This window comes from Drosophila kikkawai, chromosome 3R, assembly GCF_030179895.1.
Source record: "Drosophila kikkawai strain 14028-0561.14 chromosome 3R, DkikHiC1v2, whole genome shotgun sequence".
NCBI lineage: Eukaryota > Metazoa > Arthropoda > Insecta > Diptera > Drosophilidae > Drosophila > Drosophila kikkawai.
The window spans coordinates 36,097,188-36,123,860 of NC_091731.1; the positions used below are offsets into that span (position 1 = coordinate 36,097,188).

The 26,673-nt window shown below is 44.8% G+C and overlaps 2 protein-coding genes across 3 annotated transcripts; both read left to right on the forward strand.

The window, feature by feature from the left end:
- The first annotated feature begins 711 nt into the window (after window positions 1-711).
- On the forward strand, window positions 712-1,963 carry LOC121501899 (uncharacterized protein DDB_G0285291-like). Its single transcript, XM_041774431.1, has 3 exons — window positions 712-854; window positions 934-1,044; window positions 1,810-1,963. Exons 1-3 carry the CDS (start codon window positions 712-714, stop codon window positions 1,961-1,963), a joined length of 408 nt encoding a protein of 135 aa, XP_041630365.1.
- A 21,485-nt stretch (window positions 1,964-23,448) lies between these two features.
- On the forward strand, window positions 23,449-25,836 carry mIF2 (mitochondrial translation initiation factor 2). 2 transcript variants are annotated; one of them, XM_017182466.3, is made up of 4 exons: window positions 23,449-23,675; window positions 23,729-23,840; window positions 23,897-24,465; window positions 24,517-25,836. In XM_017182466.3, exons 1-4 carry the CDS (start codon window positions 23,529-23,531, stop codon window positions 25,768-25,770), a joined length of 2,082 nt encoding a protein of 693 aa, XP_017037955.1. In that variant the 5' UTR covers window positions 23,449-23,528; the 3' UTR covers window positions 25,771-25,836. The 2 variants fall into 2 exon arrangements, with proteins under 2 accessions (XP_017037955.1, XP_017037956.1); XM_017182467.3 differs by having other exon boundaries at window positions 23,540-23,675; window positions 23,740-23,840.
- The last annotated feature ends 837 nt before the right edge of the window (window positions 25,837-26,673 follow it).

Consider the following 26,673-nt stretch of genomic DNA (forward strand, 5'->3'; position numbering starts at 1 on the left):
TGCATAAGTGTGTACCAGAGAGAGAGTGTGTGTGCGGGTGTGTTGGGCGTGTGCGTGGTGGACGTGGTCAACATTCCGTTGATTACGTATACGACTGGGGCGCCAATCAACCAAATGTCAACGTCAGCGACGCGACGTTTGTCATGTTGACTGTTTTATTGTCGCTGTTGCTGTTTCCGTTGGCCCCGTTGTTGTTGCAATACAGTGAGAGAAATTGCTATTAAATTACTTAAGTTTTAAATATATTTTTTGTAACACAAAATAAGGTTTATAGGTTCCAGTCTTTTTTTTATAGACGTTCGAAGATGGAATATCTTTAACGATTTTGTTTTCTTAACCATTTTCTCTCAGTGCTCTTGTTTTTGTTGTCCCTGCCGCTGCATAGGAAAATGCTGAAATGTCGCTCAACTGGCCGGGGCAACAACAACAATGCGTTTACTTTTTTTCTCGTGGCCCGAATCAATATTAGTAATTTGAATTATTCAGAAGTCAAATATGAAGCTTTAATGGCCAAACAGCGTGCCCGCACACAGCAGGCCCAAAGTTGCGACCCCCAGGAGCTCCAGAGCTCCACCCCTTGAGAGGACTCTCCCTCTGCCTTCCCCCCTCGCTCCATTGATGCGGCTGCAGGCCATTGGAGCGTCCTGCCGGCGACAACTCAATAATTTGGCGAATCGCCCAATTTAATGCCGGAGAGTGGGCTGGCAGTAGATGCGTGGGAGTCCAAGTCGCAGGCCAACGCAGCCGGAACTGCAGCAGCAGCAGCTCTCCGTACGAAATCCGGAACCCGGAACCTCCGCCATTGTCTACGACTCTGCGGCTCTACGAGGCTGCGAGGCTGCTGCCCGGCGCAGGTAAATACGTCAATTTAAATCCGTGGATTGGATTGTAAGTCAATGTTTGACTTTTGCTCGCTGATTGATTGCTCAAAAGCAACAGCAGCGGCAGCAGCACCACCACTACCTGCAGTAGCCAGGAGCAGCAGCAGCAGCCAAAGGAGAGGCAGCGGCAGGAGGAACGCCAGCAGGAGCAGTGGCAGCAGGAGTAACTGCAGTAGCAATATCGCAGTTGCCTGCATATGCATACGGCCCTCGGCTGATGACTTGGCCAGTTCCCGTGGGGTGGTAACTGAACTTTGCCAGGACTCTCGGCCCGGTTGCACCGACTGCCGCCACATGCATCAACAGTTTACCCGATTTACAGCCAGTTGCGTTTGCATAGCGGAGTCAACCGTATGAATCAACGATTTTCTGCTGTGCCGGCATAATTTCCAAAGAAAAAAAAAAAGAAAACTACACGAAACACGAGTGGCAGAAGGATGGTGGGCTCTTCAAGGAGCAAGGAGCTGTGGGTGCCTCTGCAGCTGACTTTAAGTGGCAGAATCAACAAATTATAGTGTGCATGTGCGTTCATAGTGGCTGAGATCAGCTCGTCCATAGTGCGTGTGTGTGTGTGAATGGGGTGTGTGTGTGTCGCCCGCACAACACTCGCACAACACAAAGTTTAACCCGCTGCAACACGAAATATTTAACTTTAGATTTTGGTCATCCGGCTGCCAGCATATATGTACAGACAATAAATATATACATATCGCCAGAGGATGGAACAAGAAGTTAGCTAGGCTTGATTAAAGGTTTATATACTTATGAATTTTATTTGTTAATTTATCGTTCCTACTTGTAATAGATAGACTCCCGACGTATTTTATTCGGCGATTCACATCCATAATTTTTTTTTATTATATTATTTCCAACTGGCCAAACTTTACTTACCCCCCATGCTCGTATGTATATTTAAACTCAATTTTAGACACATGTGCATTATTGTTGCCTATCTGGCGGACGCTCTCTATCCGACCGCAGCAACAGTGCCAACAACAAAGCCACCGCAGCAGGAGCAGGAGCAGGAGCAGGAGCAACAAATGCTGGAGCTACTGCAACAACAGCAACATCAGCTCATATAAAAGCGCTCGCACATCCTTGTGTACGCGCATACTGTGTGCATATCCTTTGCTGTGTGCGCTGCACTGCGTTGTTTTGCCGCTCTTGATAATGATGCTGGCCGGCATATTCATAATGAAATTTCATTGCGGCAAGCCCACACACACGGGCACTCCTGCGTGTGTGTGTGTGACTGTGCACTGAGTGGAAAACAGGACACACCCGGACCCAGGCATATTATGTATAAACACAAATTAATTTCGTTTCAGTGGCCCCAACCGTAGTAGCCAAAGCCGTAGCTATAGCTGTAGCTACTATATCCGTAGCTGTAGCCGGGTCCGTGCAATGACGGGGCCCGGACATTTGCATAAAATATTTGCACAGCTTTCGGCTAGTGCAACGCCACTGCTCCCACTTCCACTCCCACTCCCGCTCCCGCTCCTGCTCCTGTCGGTTTGGCCTCTCTTTGAGGACTCGGTTTCGTCCGTGTCCATAAACTAGGCAACAACAGGCATGTTCCCTAGCACAGATTTAATGAATCAGCAGCTAGTGGGTTCCCCAGTTCCGAGCTCCGAACCCCGAGTTCTGGGTCTCGGCCAGGCAATTTGGACTCCTTTTTCCAGGACAACCTGCCGCATCAGCAAACGTCTTGTGCCTTGTGCTGAACCATGTCTGGTTTTTGGTCATTTTTGATAAATTAGCACAAATTCATCAGATAGCAAATCAAGGCCTGAAATATTACATTTTGGGGAAGGATCGAAGAGGGAAGGTATCCTGGAGGGTTTGCTTCCTTAATGAGGTATTAGTTTTTACTAAAGATAATGCTTTAATTAATTAAATTAATTAAATAAAGAAGACTTTATACATGGAATAGTTTTAAGTGATATTCAGGGTATTTTTATTAATAACAACCAGGATTTTTATATATTTATTGCTAAAACCTTCTTAACCCACTTGTCCTGCCTAATATATCTTCTATTTAGTAGAAACCTGCTCATGCGTTTATCTATGTATTTATAAACAAACAAGATTTGTGTATTTGAGTGGACAGAGGGCCTTGAATGATGCTGACTGGACTGGCTTGAAATTACGAGCCTGCAAATAGCCAAATGTGGGGAATGCAGCCAATATCCTGTCCAGCCTGACTCCGGTGAATGTTCATTTTCAGAGGCATGATATCATATTCGTAGCTATGTTTTATATAACCAAACCCAGGAGAAACCTCCACCTCCTGCCCGTATGCCGTCCCACACTTTAGCACATAATTAACCTAAAAATGTAACTCCATCTTGTTTATCAGCGAAAAAGCAGAAAGCAGGAGAGAAAAGTGACATGCCAGGAGGAGGCAGAGACAGAGTGGAGATGATGATGGAGAGACAGCGAGAAAGAGAAGAGAGAGAGGACTGAAAAAAGGCGCGCATCTCATTATCACTCGGACGTGAATATCTCGACATGTTTGTCGTTGTCGTTCGTCATCGGTGCGGATGTGTCTTGCCTCCCTACCCCTTTTCCCCCACCTACTCCCTACCTACTTACCCCTCTCCGAGCCCCCCACCTTCTCAGCGTTTAAAGTGAATTTGTGTTGAGCTCACATCGTTAAAATATCCGTCAAAAACTTAAGTAAACAGACATAACTACGTGCATTTTAAATTGAATTCGAACACGAAACAAAAAAAGCAAAAAAAAAAAGACCAAACCAATAACAAAAACACCAAAAAAATAAGCAAGCGACAGTGAAAATTTACACATACCACTTGGCCATACTTAGCCCGAAATATCCACCTTCGTCTCTGGTTATATGTTAACTCGATCCGTCCGCGCCCATTTCTCAGACGCTCGAGAGTTTCGAGCCGTTTCTCCTTCTTTCCCGGGTTATTTGCCAAAAAAATTTAAGACAAGTAAAAGTCGTGATTAACGTTGAATCGACGACGACGACGACGACGCCAAGTCCGAGTCCGAGCCGGCGTTGAGCGTCATTATGGCCGTAAACAAGCACATCTCGGATCTATAATGAGTGTTTGGAACGAGTACGAGGCACTCGTACTACAAAAATGCCGCGCTCGGTTGACTCTAAATGGTGGATAGAGGTTTTTTTCATGTTTTTAAATACCCTGTATTTTGGCAGAGATGAAGGTTTGGAGTAAACATAAGTAGAAAAGGGTTTGGACTGTGGAGAGTTGGTAACATAAATTTTAATTGAATATATCCATCAAAGGTTACAATTTGCATATTTAAGAAAATCCTCTGGGCATCTTATACATTCTCCAGGGTATCCTCTAGTAGAGACCCTTCTCTCTAGTGCTATTTCTCCTTTTCAGCCTACTTTTCAACCAACACAAATAGACTTAATGTACCATTGAGTGGCCCCTAAGATGGTTTTCCCAAAGATATGTATCTTGTGAGTATCTTTCGCTGTCTCTGCTCCCGATCTTGTTGCAGATCTACTCTACGAAATAGTTTCCAATATCACTTTGCGGAATTCCTTGGACAAACAGATGATAATTGACCAGATCGCAAGATTGCTCAACATTTTGCAGGAGCGTCGTTGTCGCAGTCACAGCCTCGCTTGGCTGCTCGACTGCTCACCGCAGCACCAGCTGTGGCCACCACTGACCACCACTGGTCCACCATTTGCTGCGCTGCTGCGGCATTTCGCGTTAAATATTTGCCCGCACACACAAACACGCCCAATAAGCAATGTGCGGTGCAAAGTGTGCCAGCAACAACATTGCCGCCGGCGGGGTCAAGTGCTCCATCGATCGGCGGATCGGTGGATCGAGAGAGATCGAGGCATCTGGTGGGTATGGCAGGCAGGCGGAGCAACGAGGCTCCTACTGGCATGACGTGAAACGTGGATGCGAATGCGAGTGGCAGGCACTTTGCATATTTTAGCGCGTGCATTGCAGTTGCTAATTGAAATAGTGTCGCTGCGGCGATCATTCGAAGTGCACTGAAGAAAATGGTGGTATAATTTTAAGAGTAATGTTAATTATAAAATATTTTCCAATGACCTATTTAAAGGTTTTTGATATTTAAAATGAGTTTTAAATAGTTTATGGTCTCTTAATAATTTTCTGATTAACTTTTTCTTTGATCTCTTTAGCCTTAATTTTATTTCAAGTGTTTTTGATGTCGCTGATGCCGTGGATGTTGCTGATGAGCACATATTTGCGCATTGCCAGAGATGCGCAACGGAGTGTCGACCTCGCCTAGTCCGCCTAGAAGGAAGGTGCGTGCGAGCACCAACGTTTCCCAATCGCAATCCCAATCCCCGTTCCGGTGGTAATACCCATCATTGCGTCACAGCGGCGTAGCACTGGCAGCGAAGGCAACGAAGGCAATGAATAATGCAGGTGGCACGTACGCGAATCCCCCTGACTTTTGCCACTTTCATGCGTCTTGCCAATCCTTCGTCCGCCTGCTGGTCAAGGAGCAACCGGGAACGTCATGATTTTTTGATTGATCTGAAAGGTACACAGCACAGTTGGTTCTTTGTATATTCTTAATGAAAAATGAAACGTTTTTCATTACGATTCGGATGGTGCCTGGAGCGTTTGCTGCTGCATTTTCATATTTATAAGATAATTGAAAGCGGGTATTGCCAAATTAACAGCGCTCGGCAAACAAGGAGAGCAGCAGCGGCAGGAGGACTGAGACCAATATGGCGACTGTTTCGCAGGACTCACATGCCTGAGCGCCTGACTGGCTCTGAGTAAGTGAGTCCGTGTGTGTGTGTGTGCGCGCTGAAAGACAGAAGCATATCCCTTGTGTACACAAGCTCGCTTTATTGTTTTGCGCCGGGTTGGCTTTACTCCTTGCCAGAGGACTTTCATCCACCACCAGGAGCAGGGAGCAGGGAGCGAGAGCAGCTAGCAGCTAGCGGAAAGAAATTCGCCCGTGCACGGATTTTATTAAATTGCATTCGCAGTTGTTTTGAATTGATTCGACTACGTGAAATAGCCCGCAGCAGTGGCAGCAGCAGCAGCAGCAGATCAAGAACTGGCTCCCTTTTTTATCTCCCCCCCGACCCTTTGTTTTACTTTTGATTTTTACTTTTATATCATTTTATTGCCGTCTGCTGCGAAAAGGGGATGCGGAGTGGGAGTGGGCGGAGGAGGGCCTGGAGCAGGATGCCTGGCTGCCAAACAGGAAGCAGCCTGGCAACTATTACAAATGGCTGGCAGCCGGCTCCTCCTACTTTTCATCCTCCACTCTCTCCGCTCCACCCTAAGCAGACACTCGAGCTTTTGCCTTCGTAGTTGTTGTTGTTGTCTTAATATTTTTCTTGAAATTTTCTTGTGCTTTTCCCGGCAGCCGGCTGCTGCTACAAGAGTTTCATTTGTTTTATGTGCGCTCTCCTTTTTGGCCTCCTGTTTGCAGATACTTTGTCGGTACTTTTCGGCTACTTTTGAAGGAGGCACTAGTGGTCCAAGTTATTGTATCTTGTAGATACACACACATACATGCCAGAAGGGAGCAGGGCGAACAGAGACGTTGGCCACTTGCCTCCATTTCATTTCGTTTCCTTGCCGCTTAAAGTCTGTTTCTCATTTTTGCTGGAAAATTTAACAAGTTGAAAACGAAACCCGTTCCACACATTCGTGATATACGTATATATCCGCTATATCGGTGTGTGAATGTGTGCTCTCTTGCCTTAGCCTACACACGCATATGGCGCATCCTGGACATAAAGGATATTATAAGAGATTTAGCCTTCTGTTTGCACACGGATGATGCATTGTCATCGAGCCGGGCCGAGATTTATGATGGATTCGGTTTGTGCCTGGAGTGCGCAAAAATTATTAGAATTTTACCAGCCCCATGTGCGCTACACAGGAAAGGATCGAGTTGTCCTGGGATTGGAAATTGTGGCTATAAGTATTATGAGAGGATTTATACTATTTTAATACATTTAAGAATTGTATTTTTAATTATTTTGTAATAATAGTTATGGACAAGTATTGCAAGTTGTACAAATACAGCATCTTAGGGAATAAAACTAAGTGTTCAGGTGATATTTTATTCTTATAATCTTTCCTAGAATTTATATATATTTATTTTGACATTCATTATCCTTCAGGTTAGCGCACCCCTGCTTCTCCCTGCCCTAAACTTGCCCCCATTCTATGCATACATATAGAAAATTGCTTCTCTTTTCGGTTCGGCTTTGAAACTTCTTTTTTAATATTCATCACGCAGTGAAAATTTGCGATAAAATGTGACACATGCGCAGGATTTTGCCGCGTTGGCAACTTCCCCCAGAACACACCCACAGTCGCTGGCATTGTGTGTGTATGTCCTGGCAAAGTTATAAATAAAGGATAGACGCACACACACAGTGCCGAACGGGCTGAGGCAGGAGCTGAACTCAAAAACAAATGGAGCAAAAAGCAATGCAATTGAAATGCCAATAGACTACGGGCATATGCTGGCCATTGTTTTGGCAGCGGCGTGCTAAAAAATTAAAACATAAAGCCCAATAAAGAATTCGTTTTGCTTTAAATAAATTACTATGCAAAATTAAATGACCCAGAGGCGGCCGAGCACACACACACACACACACACACACACAAGCACATGCAGTCCGGCTCTTTTTTGTCACTTTCCTTCAAGCGTTTGGGGGAAAATGAAATTAAATAGAAATTTTAAATTTTTCGCCATTCATGCGCCCAGCGTCAACGTCGCTGTCGCTGTCGCTGTCGCCGTCAACGTCAACGTTTGCTATATGCCAACGGTAAATATTTGAAAAGGATTTTGTTTGTTTATTGTTTGCACACACACCTCGCACGGTGTTAGTCGGTGTTAGCTTTTTAATTATAAAATATTTAACCAAAAAACTCACACTCAACTGGTCTTGCCGTGTGTGCGTATGCGTGCATAGTGTATGTTGTGTGTTGTGTGTTGTGTGTGTGTTCTTTCCCATATTTTTTCGCATTCCTCGGCTTTTTTTGCGGCTCTCGCCACGGTTGGTGTTTTTGTATTAGTTGGTCGCCTGGTTATCGCTCACTAAACACAACAATGGCCAAGGCAATTTAGCTTTTTTAAAAATTCACAAACCAAAATTGATGACATACGGGGTGCAGTGCAAAATAAAGCAAACTGCACTCCGCCCCCGCGGCGAAAATAGCTTCATTGTCATTTTTATTAACTGAAAAGCGCTTGGGCTTGCGAATTGTACAAATATTGCCAGAGAGCAGCCCCGTCAAATGGCCGGGACAAGGGGGGCCAGGATTTGTGCCAAGGCAAATAAGAGCGAGCGTCGTTGCTCAACGCCGTCTGATTACTGCAACAGGACAAATAACTCCAGAGCTGACTAATCGGAGAGATGGCGGTGTCCGTGTCCATGCCCTCGGTTCGTAATGAGAATTTATATACCCCAATATAGACACGGAGAAATGAGGACGTTACAATTTCAGAAACAACAAACAAACAGCCACGGCAACTTCAGCCGGGCTAACAACAACAAACAGCCGAAATTGTGAAAGCAAATAAAGCGAATTGCAGGAGATGAAGACGGAGGCAGCCGGGCCAACAACCTGGCTCTGTGGAAAAATTGCGTTGCGTATACGCAGCGTTGCAATTGGAATTTGATTTTCGAAGCAGCACGCCGCCCCAGTCCGACAGCGGCACAATATTTGCACTTCAAGTACAATGCAAAACGCCGGAAAGGGTTCGCGAAAAAGGGAAAAGCAAAGCGGTTGGGAGTTGGGTAAATTTTCCACATAGAAGGATCCGCTGATACCCTGCCAGGAGGAGAAATTCGTCAAGGCAAATAAGTCTCTGGATAATTGGGGATGAGGAAATTCATAAGCTAGATTTAGATATTAAATTGCTTGACAAACCACCAGAGAACATCGATTCGTTAGGGTTTTCTAAGTAATAAAAGAAGAAATCCACAAAGAAAATGTTCTGGTAACAGGGGTTGCAAGTTGCAACTATAAAGATGTTGGTAAAAGGAGAAGGGTGTGTAAAATGTGTAGAAATTTATTTCTAAAGTGAAACTACCCCTATATACTACATACTTTATATTAATTAATTAAGACTATGATATCTATATAAGCTTTAAGGTAAAGGTATTTATTTTTCTATAAGAGCTAATGCCTTTTTTAACATTTTTTAAACCTCTCTAATTATAAACAAGAGTATCTCAAAACCTGCTTAACATTTATCCAAGCGAATGCTTTTCATGTTACTGCTAAAACCGCGAAGGCAAACTTAATTTTCGCTTGGAGTTTTCATTTGTGCAAAAAGCCGCGATTTTTGATGGAATTTTACATGTGAATGCGTTTTGCTATTTCCCAACTTCTGGCATATACAACATTGGTATAGGATTGTTACCCATAACTAGATTGCTTCGGGCCAGATCTGACTTTAAGATTGCCGAATGCTGGATTTAATTTTGGTTGGTACAACTTTTGGATAGCTGATGTTGCGGCTGGTTTGCTCTATTTACCGACGATTGACAAATGAAAAATGGCGGCTAAAGGCTTTTTATGCCTGTGCAAATTTCACATTTACAGCTATTGCTAATTGGAGGCTCATGCGGCCACATTGGGCCACCATTCCCGGCACTCTGCCACTCCGCCATATCGCCACTCCGGGCCATGCAAATAATGGCCGTTAATGTTGTTGGCATTGGCCATTTAATGTTTAATATTGGCAACAGTGTGTGTGCACGGCCGCGTGTACACAAACACACTTTAAAGTGCATTTCGATAAATGAATTATTATAAAATTTATTTTACAGATTTGCCAGATATTTATGTAATTAATTTTAAAAATTATTACAAATGCAAATATCAAGTCCGCACGAAAACCGAATCGAACCGAAACAGAAGCACTCAATACGCCCGATCAGCCGTAATATGAGGCATTAAGCCGCCTCAATGACTTTTGGCAACAAAATGAATCAACATTTTGGTGAAAGCTAAATAAAAATACACACATCAGACATTACCGATTACCTCTTAAGAATCACAAATTGGAGATTATGGCAGGGAAACATCGGTTTAAAAAATTAAATGGACTTAATTTTTAAATGAAAGTCATTAAGAAAACCTTATTGTTGAATTTTAAATTAAATTTGTAGAAGTTTTATATAAGTTTAGTTGGAAAATTGATAGTAATTTTATATATAAAGCTGGAGAGCATTGAAGTTACAACAAAGGTTTTCAGAAGACCTTAAAACCTATAGGAACTGAAGGGGTTTCTTGGTTTTTTGAAGACTTAAAGGTTTTCCTGCACTTAAATTATTTTTTCTTCTTCGATTTTGATTAGTTTAAAAACATATTCTTTAATAAATAAATCAATTTTAGAGGTACATATATACACTACTCAATTCCTTCCCTGTCTTGGCTGTACAAAGTTTCAATTTCAAGATGTTTGCGCCTCAATCAGGCCTTCTCCTCCTTCCCCTACACTTGGCCCCAATTAGGTGACCAACTTTATGGGGCCGCCCTGCCTCATTAGCCATGCGGAGGAGCACTTGGCCAAGCCCCCGCTGGAGCAGCGCCGTTGCCTCTTTGGCGGCACTTGGACTCAATGGCTGGAAATTAGCATACAGCATCCGCTACTGTATATTCCGGGATGAGACGTGAGGTGAGCTCCGGAGTGATCTTGGCCCGCGGCGAACGGAAGCCGGGCAGATTTCGTAATAATGGCAGACGGATTGGGGAATTTTTCTTGGTCAGGCTCGGCAGCGGAGTGTGTGTGTACGGGGTACCTAACGAGATTTGTCATTCGGCCGGATGTGTTTTGTGTGGATCATGACAATGTCGGGGGCAATGTTATGTTTTTTGGGCTGACAGGTTGCTACCTAGGCCATTGTTTGGCGGAAAATGTGCGGAAGCAGCAGTTTCTTTAGAGTCTTTTTGGGCCCTCTTGTTACCTCGATCTGGGCTTGTTCCTGTTGTTCATTCCGAGGGGTGTGCAAACATTTGACGTGTGTTTTGACGCGAGTCAAAGATATGGCCAAGATCGTTACTAAATTCGATTCTGGGCCCTGAGCAAACACCCAGCTCGAGTAGTATTGATAGGCTTGAAATTGGAACGAATGCCAGATCATGTTTGCCTAACGCGACAATGTTATTCTTGTCTCTCTTGTTATTTTTCCTCGTCTCTGGCCTGGCCTGGCCGTTTTGTCTTTTTCCCCATTTATTTGGAATTTTTGCTGGATCTGACAATGCAGCAACTGTGCAAATAGCAGGCGACAACGACAGTGACAACGACAGCTTCAACAGCGATAATGAAAGCTGTTTGGAAAGTTAGAAACATGATGAACCGTCGGCGGCAGACAGGCGACAGCATCGCCGGCCACATCGAGATCGATCTACTCTAATCGGGGGGTATAATTAATTGCGGAAGCCTTGGAAATATGTAGAGTTTTTATTAAGGGAAATTCACTTTCTTACATTTAATTTTTAGAATTAAATTACTTTGAATTATTGAAATTTTTTCATTAGCATCCTATTTTAAATATTACAAAAATACATTTCAGATTATAAACGATTGAAGGCAAGTCAAACTTAAGGATTAGGATTAAACCTCACACTTTTTAAGCCGCCAAATTATACCCTAAAACTACATATATGTATACTTCTTTTTTTAGATTCCCCACCTCTCTACAAATATTTAAAAACACATAGATTTTCTAAACAACTTTCCCTCTCTAATAATATTTAAAAACCCTGTTAAGGGTAATTGAACTTTACAGTTTAGAGCATTGAATCTTCCTCCTAATATTTGATGGAAAATTCGCCCATTTGTTTCTTTATTTCTATTCAATTTCGAGGCGTTCTATTTGCCTAGCTGAAACAGAGAGATACTTATTTTTCATTTAGCACTCTTTCAATACAATATTTGAACAAGCCGCACAGTTGTTTCTGCGGCGGACAATAGAATTGAATTTAGCATTATCTTCCGAATATGTCGGCGATAAGGCTCCTAACGATGCGTCGTTTCTTTTAATTATACATGCTGCGAGATCCGAGCTGAGACTTGGGAAGGGGCTACACTTTAGGGGTGGAGATCGACCCCAAATGACCTTCGGCTTGACGTGGGTTGCTGTGGCGTGTGAAAGTCGCAGTGTCGACAAATTGCTACATGGCAGAGAAAGGAGGGGATGCTCCTCACAGGACAACACACAGATAACGCCCCTATCCGGGGTCCTAGGTGTGGGCACAAAGAGCCTCTGCCTGGACACAATCCACTACCGGGTAATTAGAGTTGAATGCGAGAGTCAAAAAGTCGTGTAATGCGATTTGTATGGCCCAGCGGGAGATCCCAGCTAGGAAGACAGCCAGGCAGGATGGTAGGATAACAGGCGTTAGCCGGGCTATTGCATCAAGACACATTGCATGGCCCATTAGGGGAAGGATACACACACACACAATTTGGCAAAAGGTGAAATTTATGAGCTAAAATGGCACAACAATGACAAATTCGTTTTGGTTTTTATTTTCTTTGGCACCTCATTTCCTTCTGTCGGCTGGCTAAATATTTATAAATTGTTGAAGTCGCCTGACAGTTTTTTGTTCATCCTCTTTTTATTGTAATTGTGACAGATTTCTTTGGCGTGATTTTGGGCAGCAGATGGTCCTGCTCTTGTACCAATTTCTACTTCTACTCCCACTCCTGATCCTGTTTCTGGTGCTGTTTCTCTTACTGTTTCTGCCGAATTGCCGCAGGATATTTGCTGCTGCACTTGTCACGGCCTCTCTGGCCGCTTGTCGTCTTAGGGCTGCCTCAAATTGTGTTAGGGTTAGGCCTAGCTCCGGATTTCCGCTGCAGGCCAGCGACTCTGACCATCGGATTGCTCCGCCTGCACTGGCTGCTCCTGCTTCTCGTCCTGGCCACGCTTATTATGGCCGCGGGCACTGGTTCCTTTGCCGGCGCCTCCGCTCCTCTGTGTTTGCCCAAATGCTTGACTGCCGCTGCAGCAGTCCAGGTACTGAGAAAAAATATAAGTAAACTTTGGAAGCAATTTTGATTTTTATTTAAGATTGTAATGCTTTAAAAATATCAATTTTTATAGGGGATTTTAAGATTTACAAGCAGCTTTTAATTTAAAAATATTTTATGTAAATGCAAGATCTATTAAAAATAAAAATTTTTTAGTTTTTAGTATTTTTTGTGCTGTGTGGCAATGGATCTACTACTTTCCACTGCTAAACATCGGCACAATATCCGTCGTACGTTGTGCAAACAGAGCTTGTTCCAGGCTCCTTCTCCTGCTCCTGTCGCTGCTGCTGCTGCTACTTCTGCTGCTGCGTCCTGTCGCTGCCATCTTTGTGCTGATGATGTTTGCTTAGCTGTCTTTGCATCTTTTTGCCGAGCGGCGAAGGACCGAAGAGGACCCTGCCAGCAAGGCAGCCAGGCAGCTCTAAAACGGAAATGATGGCGGCTGCAGGAGCATCGGCGACCGCTGCAGAAAGCTGTATTTGCCCTCGGCTCCTCGCCTGCCCCGCTCTCGCCAGACAATGCAGGACAATGAAATGAATTTTTAAGAACACCCTGCCCTATATGCGTTGCCACTTCAAAGTCATTCGCCAGTCTACCAGGAGGAAGGGGCAGCCAGAGCAGCAGCATCTTCAGTTTCAGTTCCAGTTGCGTTGCAGCGTTGCATTGGCAGTTTTTCCGGGACATGCAGATACCGATGCAGTTTTCCGAGCCGGGGAGGCCACTGCGTCGCAGGCTGCGTTCTGTTTGCACTGCCATGCAGGTGCTCCAGCCTCCATCCTGCCCTCCAGTTTCCATGGATGCTGGCTGATGGCTGCCGCTGCGCTGCTATTTGCCAACCGTTTCGTGTGTGCATGTCAAATTCAAACGTTTGCATATTTTGCAAGATTGCCGGGCACAATTAACCGGCATCAGCAGCAGCCGCGTCGCGTTGCGTTGACAAAAAATTATAATTTTCTGTGCTAATGAACGGCGGGACACGGCGCAACTCGGCCGGAAAACGGGGCAAATGTACTTGAAATGGAATGTTAATCAGGCGATAATCTTGTTGGCGATGTGATAATGAAGAGCTGTGCAAATTGCAGCCCCAAAAAGGGGGGCTTAAACCAAGATAATTCTGGTGAATCGGGTCAATTTTATAAAGGTTTATTTGGCTTTGATTTTGGTAAGGTTAAGAAAAGAAGCTTGAAATATATTTCAAGTACACTTTAGGGGTTATTTCTTATGTAGAAATTATAAAGGAAAAATTTATGCTTACCACTGAGAGAATTAAATATTTTTAAGACTAAGATTTCAGCTTAATTCAATAGATTTTTGGGTGTAAAGTATAGCTTTTAATATACTGTTTAATCTTCCTTAAAGATACTAAAACAAAACATCTCAGTTACTGTTTTTATTAGTTTCTGTAACCTTTACATATTGTATCCCTTTACCCAAAACATCCTCCATATGATTTCCATATGCTCCCGTGTAATTTCCAAATTGATTTATACAATCGCCAGCTAAAATACGTACATGAACCATGTGTACTTTAAATGACATTGGAAAACAAACTAATTCGCTTGTCAAACAATAATTTCCACAACAGTGCCAGCACGGCAGCAGGGCCGATAATAGAGCAATAACATCTAATTGAATTCAAATACGAACGAGACAAAGTCGTGCCTATAGAGAGTATACTAATTTCCACAAATATAAATAATGTCACAGGCCGAGACTTGGTGCTTAATTATCGTGAATAGAGGAGGCTATTTGAGTGCTTTGTTAGCTGTCTGAACTGTTATGAGATGCATCTTGGGGATTGTTTTGCCTTGTCACTTTGAATTGCAATTATTGAGCTGTGAAAGTCCAACAAGGTTAATTCAAAGTTGTATTATCCGCATAATGACCTAATAATCCCAAGCAAAAGAGTAACTTCCGCTTTGAAAACTAATTAATAATAATGCCAACAAAAGTTGAGTAATATATTTATTTACAGGCAGTTAAATCACCTTTTTATTATCTCAAAAGCTTTGCCTTGGTTCCTTATCTGCTCTGATTATATCGCATCTCCGATAAAGAGGAAGGTGTTCTCTGACTCAGATATATCCGAGAGATAATGCTTTCAAGACATTATCTTCTGGGGCCAAAGAACTCTTTCGCTGCCAGGCTGTTTTTCTTAAACGACTTATGGATGAAATTCGGAGCGATAATTTTATTTATTTTCATTTTGTGTGTATTTTTTTCGCTGCTTTTTTTAAATATTTTTTTGGCCCCGCTTTTGCTTGCTAATTAATCCTTACGCCAGCGAAGTCAAACAGGGCGCATGGTGGATGTAAATGCGTGGATCCAGGACAACCTCCAAGAGAGAGCAGAGCGGAGTGGAGTCATGAAAAGCTGACGACTCTTTGGCCTGCCTGGCTTTTCCGAGGGGCGGTGAATGGTGGGTGGCTCGAGCGACTTGCTATGTACATATTTGTGCAGTTATGTTCACATTTGTACTGATCATAATGTACACACACACACACATGGCATAGGAGGAGAGCCGAGCGAAAGAGAGCGAGCATCCTGGCACACACACACACTCTAACTATATGTGTATATAGATTTCAGTCAAACACTCGAGCAAGCACAGACAAATTCTATTTGCAAACATTTCACTTGATTTGCAAGCGAGTAGCACAGCCCCCAGACCACCGACCCTGCCCTTCCGCCCAGCCAGACTCCAGCGACTCCTGTAAGTGTGTGCCTGCATGTGTTTGTGTTTGTGAAAGCGAGTGTGTCAGTGTGTGTTGGTGTGTGGGTGTGTGAGGATGTGAACTCTCCACCCAATGGATTTTTTAGCAGCAAATCACTGGGAAAATTAGAGGAAAAGCTACTTTAAAAAATGTACATAAATAAATTTGATTTAATTTTCAATTTTAGGCATAAATAAGGTTACAATACTATTCCAAAATATATAGAATATAACTTTTATTACTTCTTCTATATCTTCTATCCCTTCTTATAGAATAAATTAACCTTTTTTATAAGTTTTCTTTGCCGTTTCTCTACTTTAATGTTTTCTAAATCGTTTTTAAAAAGTGTTATACATATTTCTAAGGCATCTCGAATACTCAAAATTTTATAATATTATTTTCTTTCACTTTTAAAGGGTAGACTCCTCTTTTTTTCGCCGTGCAACAGCAGCTCCGTTGACATTCGTGCAGGAGACATTCACATCCACTGCCGATTTGCCGACTGCGACTCTGACTGTCGACTGGGTGTCAAGGACGTGGCGTAGAGCCCCCAGCAGGACCAAGGGGAAAGGGCAGGGACAGAGGCAATGGCACTGGCGGAGACGGAGGCGGAGGCAAAGGGACTGGAGCCAAATGCTGAGAGCCAGCCATGATGAGTACGATGAGCGCCAAAGTTGCACTCGACAAATCGAAATTGTGTGCTCTGGAAAAATATTGGCACAAGAAATCATTCCTTCCTGTTGTTGGTGTCGCTGCCTGGTCCCTGGTCCCTGGATACTGGTTCTGGGTTCTGGGTTCTGGTTCCTGGTAGGATCCCCTACCCGGCCCGCTCTCCTCTGGCACTTGGCTGTTGACATGATTGGGCGGGCTTTCATTTGCCAACTTGTCGCAAAATGTTTTAATATTTTCAAGTTGCATTTAATCCCCGGACGGGCGCTGAGCCACGTGAATCGTGTAAACAAAAGCACGCGCTGAAGTTTTGCCTCAACTGCAAGTTATTATCCTTTAGGCTTTAGAATGGAGAGGAGATGGAAAGTGGATGGAAAATGGCAAATGGGTAAATGGGAAATTAAAAATGCGAGAGGCACGCGTCCTGCAAATCCTGCCGGGAATATTCCCATTGGACATGGGTCTAGTCGGGCTTTCTTTCTCATTCTCTGACAAATGTCTTTGGTGCTGTTTGCACGCTCATTTGTTTGTGTTTGAACTTTCTCCTGTTTCGTTTGCATTTGTAAATATTCCTGTGGAGCTGGAGCAAGAGTTGGAGCTTCAACTGGAGCTGCAAATGTGCACTAGCCAACCTCCTTTTTTTGTTGCAATTTTTGCACAATTTGCTGGAGCAAAAGAGAGAGAGAGAGAGGTCGCTCGGTAGGTCGCCTGTTGTTTGGGGCGTGTCTGGTTAGTGGAATCGAACAAATATGTTTACATTTAGCACATGTGCAATTATTTGATTAAAACTGTTAAAAGCACACAAAATCAGGCAAAAGTTTACCAACACCAGCGACTAAGGGAGCCGTGACGAAAAGGAGAGACATCAGAGCGCGCAAATGGAGCAATATCCCAGACCAACCATCTCATGGGATGTGGATGTGGATGTGGCTGCGGCTGTGGTGATGATGATGATGGCTTTCCATCCGAGGCGGAGCTCTCTGCCTTGTCACAGTTTCCGATGCAAACTGGGCGTGTAAACAGAGACAGAAACATAGCCCCCACACACATGGGACTCAGGGTGAGCGAGAGCGCTGCTCGGCCCTACCTAATGCGAAATGAAAACAAATTAAAATCAAACTTTCGAATTACTTCGAGTCTCGCATTTCAATGTAAATTTAACCAACAACAAGGGGCACACGCCAGAGGAGCATCGAAGGACGAAGGACGGACCAGTGGACGAGGGACGACAACTTTGGGGTCGAAAGTCAAGGCGGGAACAGCATAAATTACGGAGGAATAGGGTAAAACTTATCGGTGGCAAACTAAAGTGGCTGCTTTTCTTCCGCAAAAAAGGTGCTACGTGGGTGAAGATGAGAGTAGGAAACCTTGGGAATCGACAGTTTAAGGGAAAAGGGAGGAAAATATAGAAATTTCATTTATTGTTCTAAGAATTTAGTAATTCAAGTTGTTAAGCTAACAAATGTTAGAGATATTATTAAATATAAAATAACAAATAATCTTCAATTTGTCAATTAAACCTAACCCCGCATGATTAACCATATTTTTTTACTCCATGTCATACAATCTACTATGCAAACTCACACCCCCAGCCCCCTGGAATGAATCAATATTTTAGCAAAACATTATTTGTGCATGTCCTGTGCCTGGAATAAAGAGGTTTTTTCAAGCAGCCTCCTCTTGATTAAGTGTCCTGGCAGTTGTTATTGTTGCTGCTGCTCTACGGCCGCCTTTGTTATTGCTTTATTATTCGGCCTCGTGTTTACACCACCCCTTCAGATCAACCCGACTAAACCGGGAGTCCTTTGACGCTTTCGTGTAGCAAAGCAATTTGCTGTAGTGCCGCGTTATTGTGCCTGTGCCCCCTCTACGCTTTTTTGCTGGCCACAGGCGTCACCTCAATGAACTTTAAGTGGCACGGCCAGCCCATCCTGCGATCCTGCCAGAAAGCACCCACCCACCCAGTGTAGTCCTCTGTTTAATTTTCGCATTTTCCGTTGCGCGTTTTCATCTTTGATTGACATACAAACAATTTAGCTGAATGGCACTTGAAGCAGCAGCAAACCGCAAACAGAGAGAGGCAACAATAAGGCGGGTTGCTTGCCTGCCACCCTCTGGCAGCCGCAATAATATTTTTGATATTTTGTATTTATGGCGAACTTGGCCGGACGGCGGACTCTGCCGGCATCGGGGGATTGGAATGTGCTCGGTGACAACTGCAGAAACCAGAGACTGTTTGCCCAAGTGCTAAATGGAAACTTCCTCCAGCAAATTAACAGCCAGGGCCGATCGCTTGATGGCAAGAACTTGGGGACAACATTAATATAGTTGAGGGAATGGACGAGGAGGTACCCCTTAAAGACCTTCAAGAATAATTATATAAAAACCAGAACTGGAAAATTAATATAACAATTAATACTTTTACTAAGCATCTTAAAAAAAATAAGAATAAGAAACATAGTATACAATAGGACTACAATCTTATTCTCTGAATTGTAAGGACTTACACTTATCCTAGAGACTAGGACAGATCTTAAGACCAACTCCCTAATATCATTTTAATATACCCCATGCTCCTCATCCTCCTCCTACAGGGTATCGAGACTCATGATTGGTAACGAGGACCACCAGCGTGGAGACGCTATCTCCCTGCCTTCGTTTTTTGCATCTCGCGGATGCTCGCATCTCGAAATCAATCAACTCAAGTGTCGCCGCATCCAAAAGGCAGAGTATGTGTGTGGTCCACTATCAAAGGCCGCGCGCCGCCCAGAAATGCATTTGTTGTAAGTGGCCGTGTCTATGGGCCGCCGCCGCCGTTGCCGCTCCCGATGCCATTCCACCTCGCACACAGGTGAAATTTACCACTTCAATGGCTAAAAACAACATTTGAATGCGACACAGTCGGCAACGGCTACAACGGATGTTGGCTGGGCTCTAATGTGTGTAAACAGTGGACCCCGGCGAATGGACTCGAATTACCTGTGGCTGCTGCTGCCGGGTACCTGGATCGGATCGGATCGCCGTCGAATCGGCAACGTCATATCGCATATGCATATGCGGACTTCGAGTTGGACTTGGACTACGACTTGGGTATGGCCAGAAATCGATGTCGGGGCCTTTGCGCCTTGGAGGTTGCCGCTCTGTCAATATTTTGCTTATATTTGAAAGCCGCCATCGCGTCGATGATGATGATGATTACCTGTACATGCTGGCGAAAAAAAAAACCCAAACCTCGAGATTGAACCCCGTTCCGAGATCGGACGCTGTGGTAGGTGCACTCAAGTGGCCACACGGAGACACTTTTCCACCTCGAGTGCCGGCGGCTGCAGCTTTGAAGTCCCAAAGTTTTTCGGTTCTCTCAAGTGCCCCAATGTGACAGGGTCAATTCTGATTCCATTTCCAATTTCAGTTCCTTTTTCAGTTGGTAGCTCTCCTCCTCCATAGTGGGGAGTCCCACTAATTAGCTGCAAATGTTCTTCAATTAAAAAGAAGCTTCGAAAATTTCCATTTACTTCAAGTGGTTATAAATGATTGAAGATTGGTCTTGGCACTTGAGGGCTGAACTTGAGACCAATTTGAGGCGAGGTAAACAAGCGGAAAAGGAACTGCTGATAACTAGGTGATTGGTTATCTGAGAAATATTGTTAACTATCAAGTAAACTTTTGTTCAAGAACCGGATTTCCTTGTAGTTAAATTAATGTTAGCTAAAAATTCTGAACTAAAAAACTGATTTCATATTTTAATTTCATTTTTATTTTATATTTTCAATAATTTCTTAAATATTTTTCACCTTAAATAATATCTTTTTTAAAGTTAGTTTTGACTAGTTTTAGTAGTTGTTTTCTATGAATTCTTCCCTTAAAAATAAATCTAATGGTTTCCGAGCAACTAAAAATGACTTTTGCCACCTGCCTTTTTATAACATTTCTCTCTGTACACTCTAGAGTTTAATTCCCCAGCGATTTTAGCGCTTAATGAATTGCAAAATGCTTTATTTTGCCAACCAATTTGGCTTGAACTGTTACCAAATTCGAGGGAATCGTTTGGCAACGCCTGAGTGAGCACTTAGAGCCTCCGAAAATAAGAAAAAACGGCATAAAGCGAAGGCAGCTAAATTATTGAAGGCGATTACATGGCTTCCGTGATTAACACCTGGCGAGAAGTTGGCACATCTTGAGATGGAATCGGCAGCCAGTTGGAAACTGCAAAGAGCGAACGAGGTGTGTTCGAGCGAGTGTGCCTGTGTGTGTGTGAGTGGCATTTGCACTTGTATCGGATTATGAGCAGCAAACATTTTCGGCCATGTTTGTTTACTTTGCTCCGCCTCGTCGGCGTGGCTGTGTGCGTGCGCTCTCTGGTGTGCGAGTATCTGTGCCGCATCCGCATCCGTGTGCGTGTGTATCTGTATCTATGCTTGTCGGTGAGTATCTCTGTATCTCAGTCGCTCTTGCGCATGTCTTATGCGCAGGCCGTGCGAAGAGTTTGTGTTCCCAAAGCAGAATGGTTAGGAGAACTCCCAGAGCTACCCTCGCTGCTGCACGCCATTTTCGCTGTGGCAGAAATTAACGAAAATCAATTTCTCAGCAAATAACTGTGGGTAGATGTACGTGTGTGTGTATACACACGGCTGTGGCAGCGAAATTAAGATGCGACCAAGGCAAACACTTTGGTCGGTGCAGCTTTAATGCGAAACGGATTAGCTGAGCGAAGCTGGCCATCTATTTTTGGCCAGCAACGGGTAAACATTCAACAAACATCCGTTTGGCCATCATCAGTTGGCAATGGTAAGTACTTTTCTTTAATGTTTTAAAATATGAAAACGGTACTATAAAATCTAATTATATAAATGTAATAGCAGGAACTATTATTAAATCCCTAAATTAACCCCTAAGACATGCTTTCCCTAAGACCATCTTCCACTCTTCCTAAATCCCTCAGTATCTCCCAACTTTAAGCTTAGCAGCTGAAAGCCCTGAAAGTTGCACGCACTTAAATCCCGGAGCCATCCCGGAGATGGGGGCTGCACCCAGGATCCTAATTACATTTTACTAGATAAATTGTAAACTTTTTCTGTGCACGCTGCCCCCTCTTCGTCCTTGCAGCAGCAGCAGCAGCAGCGGCAGCAGCTTCTTCCAACAGTTATATTTTGTTTGAGTTCTTTGCGTCGCAGCCGGCGTCTTCAGCGCTGCAAAGCAAACAGACGATGGACGACGACGACGACGGCAGGCGAGGATGATATAGAAGGTAGGGCAGGCTGGAAGGACGAGGCGGTACTGGCGAGGGTACTGGAACCTCCCCATGCCGCCGTGTACGTGCTAGTTGCGTTTGTAAGCGTATTTCCGGCAGCGGATGCACCACCACCACCACCACCGAGTGTTGGCTCCGGCCAAACGAGTCCTGCTGCTGCTCGTCCCGGGCTGAAAGTCAGTCAGTGCCGGTTACACATTTTCAAAAGTGCTTGGCGCTGCCAGCGTAGCACGCCTGCCATTAGTCGCCTGCGTTGGGGGCCAGTTCCGGCCAGAGCTGTCGATTCGTCCTTTTTTTCGGACAGGATTTAGCTTTAAGGGTACGAAGTTTCCGATTTAGCTTAGAAATATATTCATAAATAAAGGTTTCAAGCTAAATTTTAGTTAAAAGAAAAGGAAATTATTGGTATTCATTATAAATTATCCTTTTATTAATAATTTATTCCTAATATATACACTTTAAAGGCTTTTTCTGGACATCCTTTTCTAGGCAGCACTGTCCCAGGATGTCCTGCTCCTGCTCCTGTATCTGTATCTGTATCCGTGTCCTGGCCAGCTCCGCACTTCAAGTCACTAGCTGCCTGTATGGGTGTGTGTGTGCCGACTATGCGTGTGTGTAGTTTTGCGCAAATATTTGCATCTGGAATATTTGCGCGCTCCATCATAATTCAAACACAGATGCGCTGTTTGCAGAAGAGCAATCATTTTGACATGCAACTCGCTTCAAAACCGAATTAAGTGGCATTCAGCGCCAGTCACGAGAGCAGGGCCGCCGCTCCGCTCCTCGAGAGCCTGGAATCCCAGGCAGAAGCCCGCCAAACTAGCTGCCAGTTGAAGTTGAAGCCCCATTGGCAGTGATTGACACTCACGCAGGACGCTTAGAGGGGCAATTTAAAGGATGCCCGAGGCACCATTAATTAAAATTTAGCATGTTTTCAGGTGGTAAACTTAACAATAGTTTTGTAATTTTGTAATTTTCTTTTGTTATCCTGTGGGAGAAAAAACCAAACAATAAGAAAGCTAACTTTGGCCAGCCAAAGCTTGTATACCTATACCCTTGCTGGTTACAATTGAAATCTATCATAACTAAGCCAAAAATGCAATAATTTCAATTCGGACAGCGGTTCTGTGTTAGTTTTTAATAATTTAAAAAAACTGCATACCAAATTGAAAATTTTAGGAAATCAAAATTTTTTGATATTTTTGAAAATTTTAATCGAATTTTGAAAAAAATTAAAAAAATTAAATTTCTTCTGGACATGGCTAGAAAGATTCGCCTGTTAATGCTGATCAAGAATATATATGATTTATGGGGTCGGAAATGACTCCTTTAAAAAATATAACAATTTTTCCGAAATTTTTTATAACAGAAAGGGGATATACATATGTAATAAATAAAATAATTGCTCTGATTGTAGCAGAAAACCAAGAGAGTCGGCCAAATTAAATCAATTGAATTAATTGTTCAAAAATTACAAATATTTTCCCTTCACAGATCTGCTCAAACTTGAAAAATAAAAGAGAAGTAAGAAAAAATAAAGTTTTTTTTTTAATTTACGTTTTGTTTTCTCAGTGTAACAGCAGTTCGACCAAGTAGATCCCAGTTAGACTAAGCGGATCCTAGTTAGAGTAAGCGGATCCTAGTTGGAGTAGGCAGTTCCATATGAACTCCACAGTGGCGCCTCCTGCTCTGATTGGAACTAAGTACGGCAATCTGGCAACGCTGGTAGCTGGGACCGAAAAGTCTGGCAACACTGGTAGCTGGGACAGAAAGCGTTGCCAGATCGCCGTACTTAGCTACCAGAGTTGCCAGATCGGGTGATCTGAGGATTTTCGCATTCGAGTGTGCCCAGAAGTCGTGAAAGCGGAAATGTTGAAATTTGTTTAGGTTATTTAATATTTTTATTTAAAGTAATCTGTTCACACTAGCAGCTGTTACGCGATATAAAATTAAGAAATTTTAAAAAATCAATGAAAAATAGAAAATAAGCGGTAAAAAATGCTTAGAATCTGTCATCTGAGTCGACTGGCGCATACCCTGCACCCCTGCCGAGTTGTCACGCACTGCCAACAGCCGCCGGCGACATGGCGAGACTTCCATGTGAGCGCGGCGCTCTTGAAACGCCGGAAAACAGCCGAGGAGAAGGTGGCTCCCATTATTCCGCCTCCCCCAGACGACACACTCACTAATCTATGTAGAAATCCCCCAGAATCATAGAGTACTCCCCCAAGAAGGCGCAGGAAGTGGCCTCGGACATCTGGCGGCACATGAGCGTGGCCCAATTGGCCAAGGAGCTGGAGAGACCCCTGGGTAAGCCCTTCTACTCCCATTAAATGCCCTATTAAGGTGTGTTTTCTCCCCCACAGATGACGTCCAGGAGGCCATGCTGTATGTCAAGGGCGCCGACAACATAGAGGCTTCCGCCAAGCTGTCCGACCTCAAGATCATCCAGGAAATAGCCAAGAAGCTGGGGACCAAGACCCGCGTGGTGGCCACCCCAGAGACGGTCAACGAGGACGATCAGCGGGAGCGCGATGCGGCCCCTCGGCCACCTGCCCCGCCAGAGTTACTCAAACCCCGCCCACCAGTGGTCACTGTAATGGGTCACGTGGATCATGGCAAGACCACGCTGCTGGACTCCCTGCGCGGCGCTGATGTGGCTGGCGGTGAGGCGGGCGGCATAACCCAGCACATAGGCGCTTTTACTGTAACCCTGGAGAACGGCGAGCGGGTCACTTTCCTGGACACCCCAGGACACGCCGCCTTCAGTGCGATGAGAGCTCGTGGTGCCGTGGCCACGGATATTATTGTCCTGGTGGTGGCCGCCGAGGATGGCGTCATGGCGCAAACGAGGGAGGTCATCCAGCTGGCCAAGGAGGCTCAGGTGCCCATCATTGTGGCACTCAACAAAATCGACAAGCCCGAGGCGAATATTGTAAGGGAGATTTTTCAAAGTAGAAAAAATATAAAACTGAATCTTTCGCAGGAAAAAAGCAAGCGAGAGCTGGCCCAAATGGGATTGGCTCTAGAGGAGCATGGCGGCGATGTCCAAGTGATACCCATTTCCGCCTTGAAGGGCACCAACCTGCAGCTACTGGCCGAGGCAGTCAGCACCCAGGCCACTCTGATGGGACTGAGATCAGATCCCACAGGTCTGGTCGAGGGAATCGTGGTGGAGTCCAAGACCGATCCACGACGTGGCAAGCTCTCCACAGCCATCGTCTCCCGCGGCACTCTACGCAAAGGTTCCGTGCTGGTAAGCGGCCTTTCGCATGCCAAGGTGCGCGGTCTCTTCGATCATAATGGTCAGCCTCTAAGCGAGGCACCGCCAGGCACTCCCGTGGAAATACTGGGCTGGCGCGAACTGCCCTTGGCTGGCGATCTCATACTCGAGGTGGAAACGGAGAAAAAAGCCCATGCCGTGCTCAAGTTTCGCGAGCACGAGGCTCAGCGCGAGAAGATCGAGTCAAGCAGCGATGATATTCGCAGAAAAGAGGAGGAGCACCAGGCCAAGTACCGGGCGGAGCGAGAGGCTCGCCGTCTGGCAGGACGCTTTCGGGTGCGCGGTGGCCAGCGGGTCAAGCAGGTGGATGAGAACGACGGCAAGCCAAGGGTCAGTGTCATTATCAAGGGCGATGTCCATGGTTCGGTAGAGGCCATTCTAGATGTCCTCGAGACGTACAGCAGCAACGACCGCTGTCGCCTGGACATTGTGCACTATGGCGTGGGCAACGTCACCGAGGGCGATCTCGAGCTGGCCAAGGCCTTTGATGCCATTATCTATGCCTTTGCGGTGGAGGTTCCACAGCCTAAGGCAGCCAAAGATGTGAATGTGCGGAGCTACAATATCATTTACCGTCTGATTGATGACCTGAAGGAGCAGCTGAGCAGCAAGCTGCCGCCGGTGGAGGTGGAAGAGGTGCTGGGCGAGGCCAATGTCCTGCAGAACTTCCTCATCAACGAGGGACGCAAAGAGGTGCCTGTGGCCGGCTGTCGCTGCACCAAGGGATTGCTGAAGAAGGCCCAGAAGTTCCGCTTGCTGCGCGATGGAGAAACCGTCTACGATGGTCCCCTGGAATCCATGAGACACCTTAAAAACGAGGTGGACACAATAAAGAAAGATGTGGAGTGTGGTCTCCGCTTTAGAGACACCAAAGTGCTGCCCCAGCCCGGTGACATCCTGCAGTGCTACACCACGCACATGGAGGCCCAGCAAACGGACTGGGATCCAGGTTTCTAGCTTGAACAACTGCCTCTCTGCCTCCGTTATCGCCTTTGTATATTGTATCTATAGTTTTCTATTAAATACTTACTGTTTATATAAACCACTATCCGACTTCCTGTTGATCCCACTGCCACCCTTCACCCACATGCTTAGCGCTTAGGATACCGATACAGCAGCGATTCGGGCGGCGGAACTGGCTGCGATAAGGGAAAGCGACAGTGGGAGAAGCGCCCAGCGCCCCTGGCTATCCCCATGACGGAAGCTGGGCTTAAAATGGGTCAGCGCTATGCTAATTGGAGGCAGACCAGAGCGACTTCTTGCAGATAGCCTGGCTTCCGCTGAGCCGCAGCCAATTAGAGCCTAGTCCTACATTTATGAATGGAATGCCTTTTTCATATTTCACGCCCTGTACTCCACTTCTACACATGCATATACGAGTGTGCAAAATTTATATAATATCAAGTGCGTTCCATATATGGCTAATCGTTCTAGTGACTCGCCTTGAAATGTGTATGGATAATTATTCTGTTGTAGAGTTTTTGCGTAGCTGCTTATTAGCTAACTGGAGGAGGCCGACTTTCCCTGGCCAAGTCCCGATAAGTCCGGCGGTTGTAAAAATAGAATATAACGTCGGCGGCAGACTTATGTAACCGATTCAGAAGCTCAGGCTGCCTATTTAAATTCAAACCGCCTTTCTTGAGCTTCTCGAATTTTGGACTTTTATCAGCTTACATTTTCGGCGGAAATACTTGTGGTTGAGATTGGGTTCTGAGATATATATATCTATATATAGTTTTTATTCAGGCATGTGGAATGCGGAAATCATCGTTCAGACTTTTGAGCATTTCATGAATGAACTACTCTTTGAATTTCATGAAATCGATGCCGCGGGGCCAACTGATATCCAGCGGCAATGAC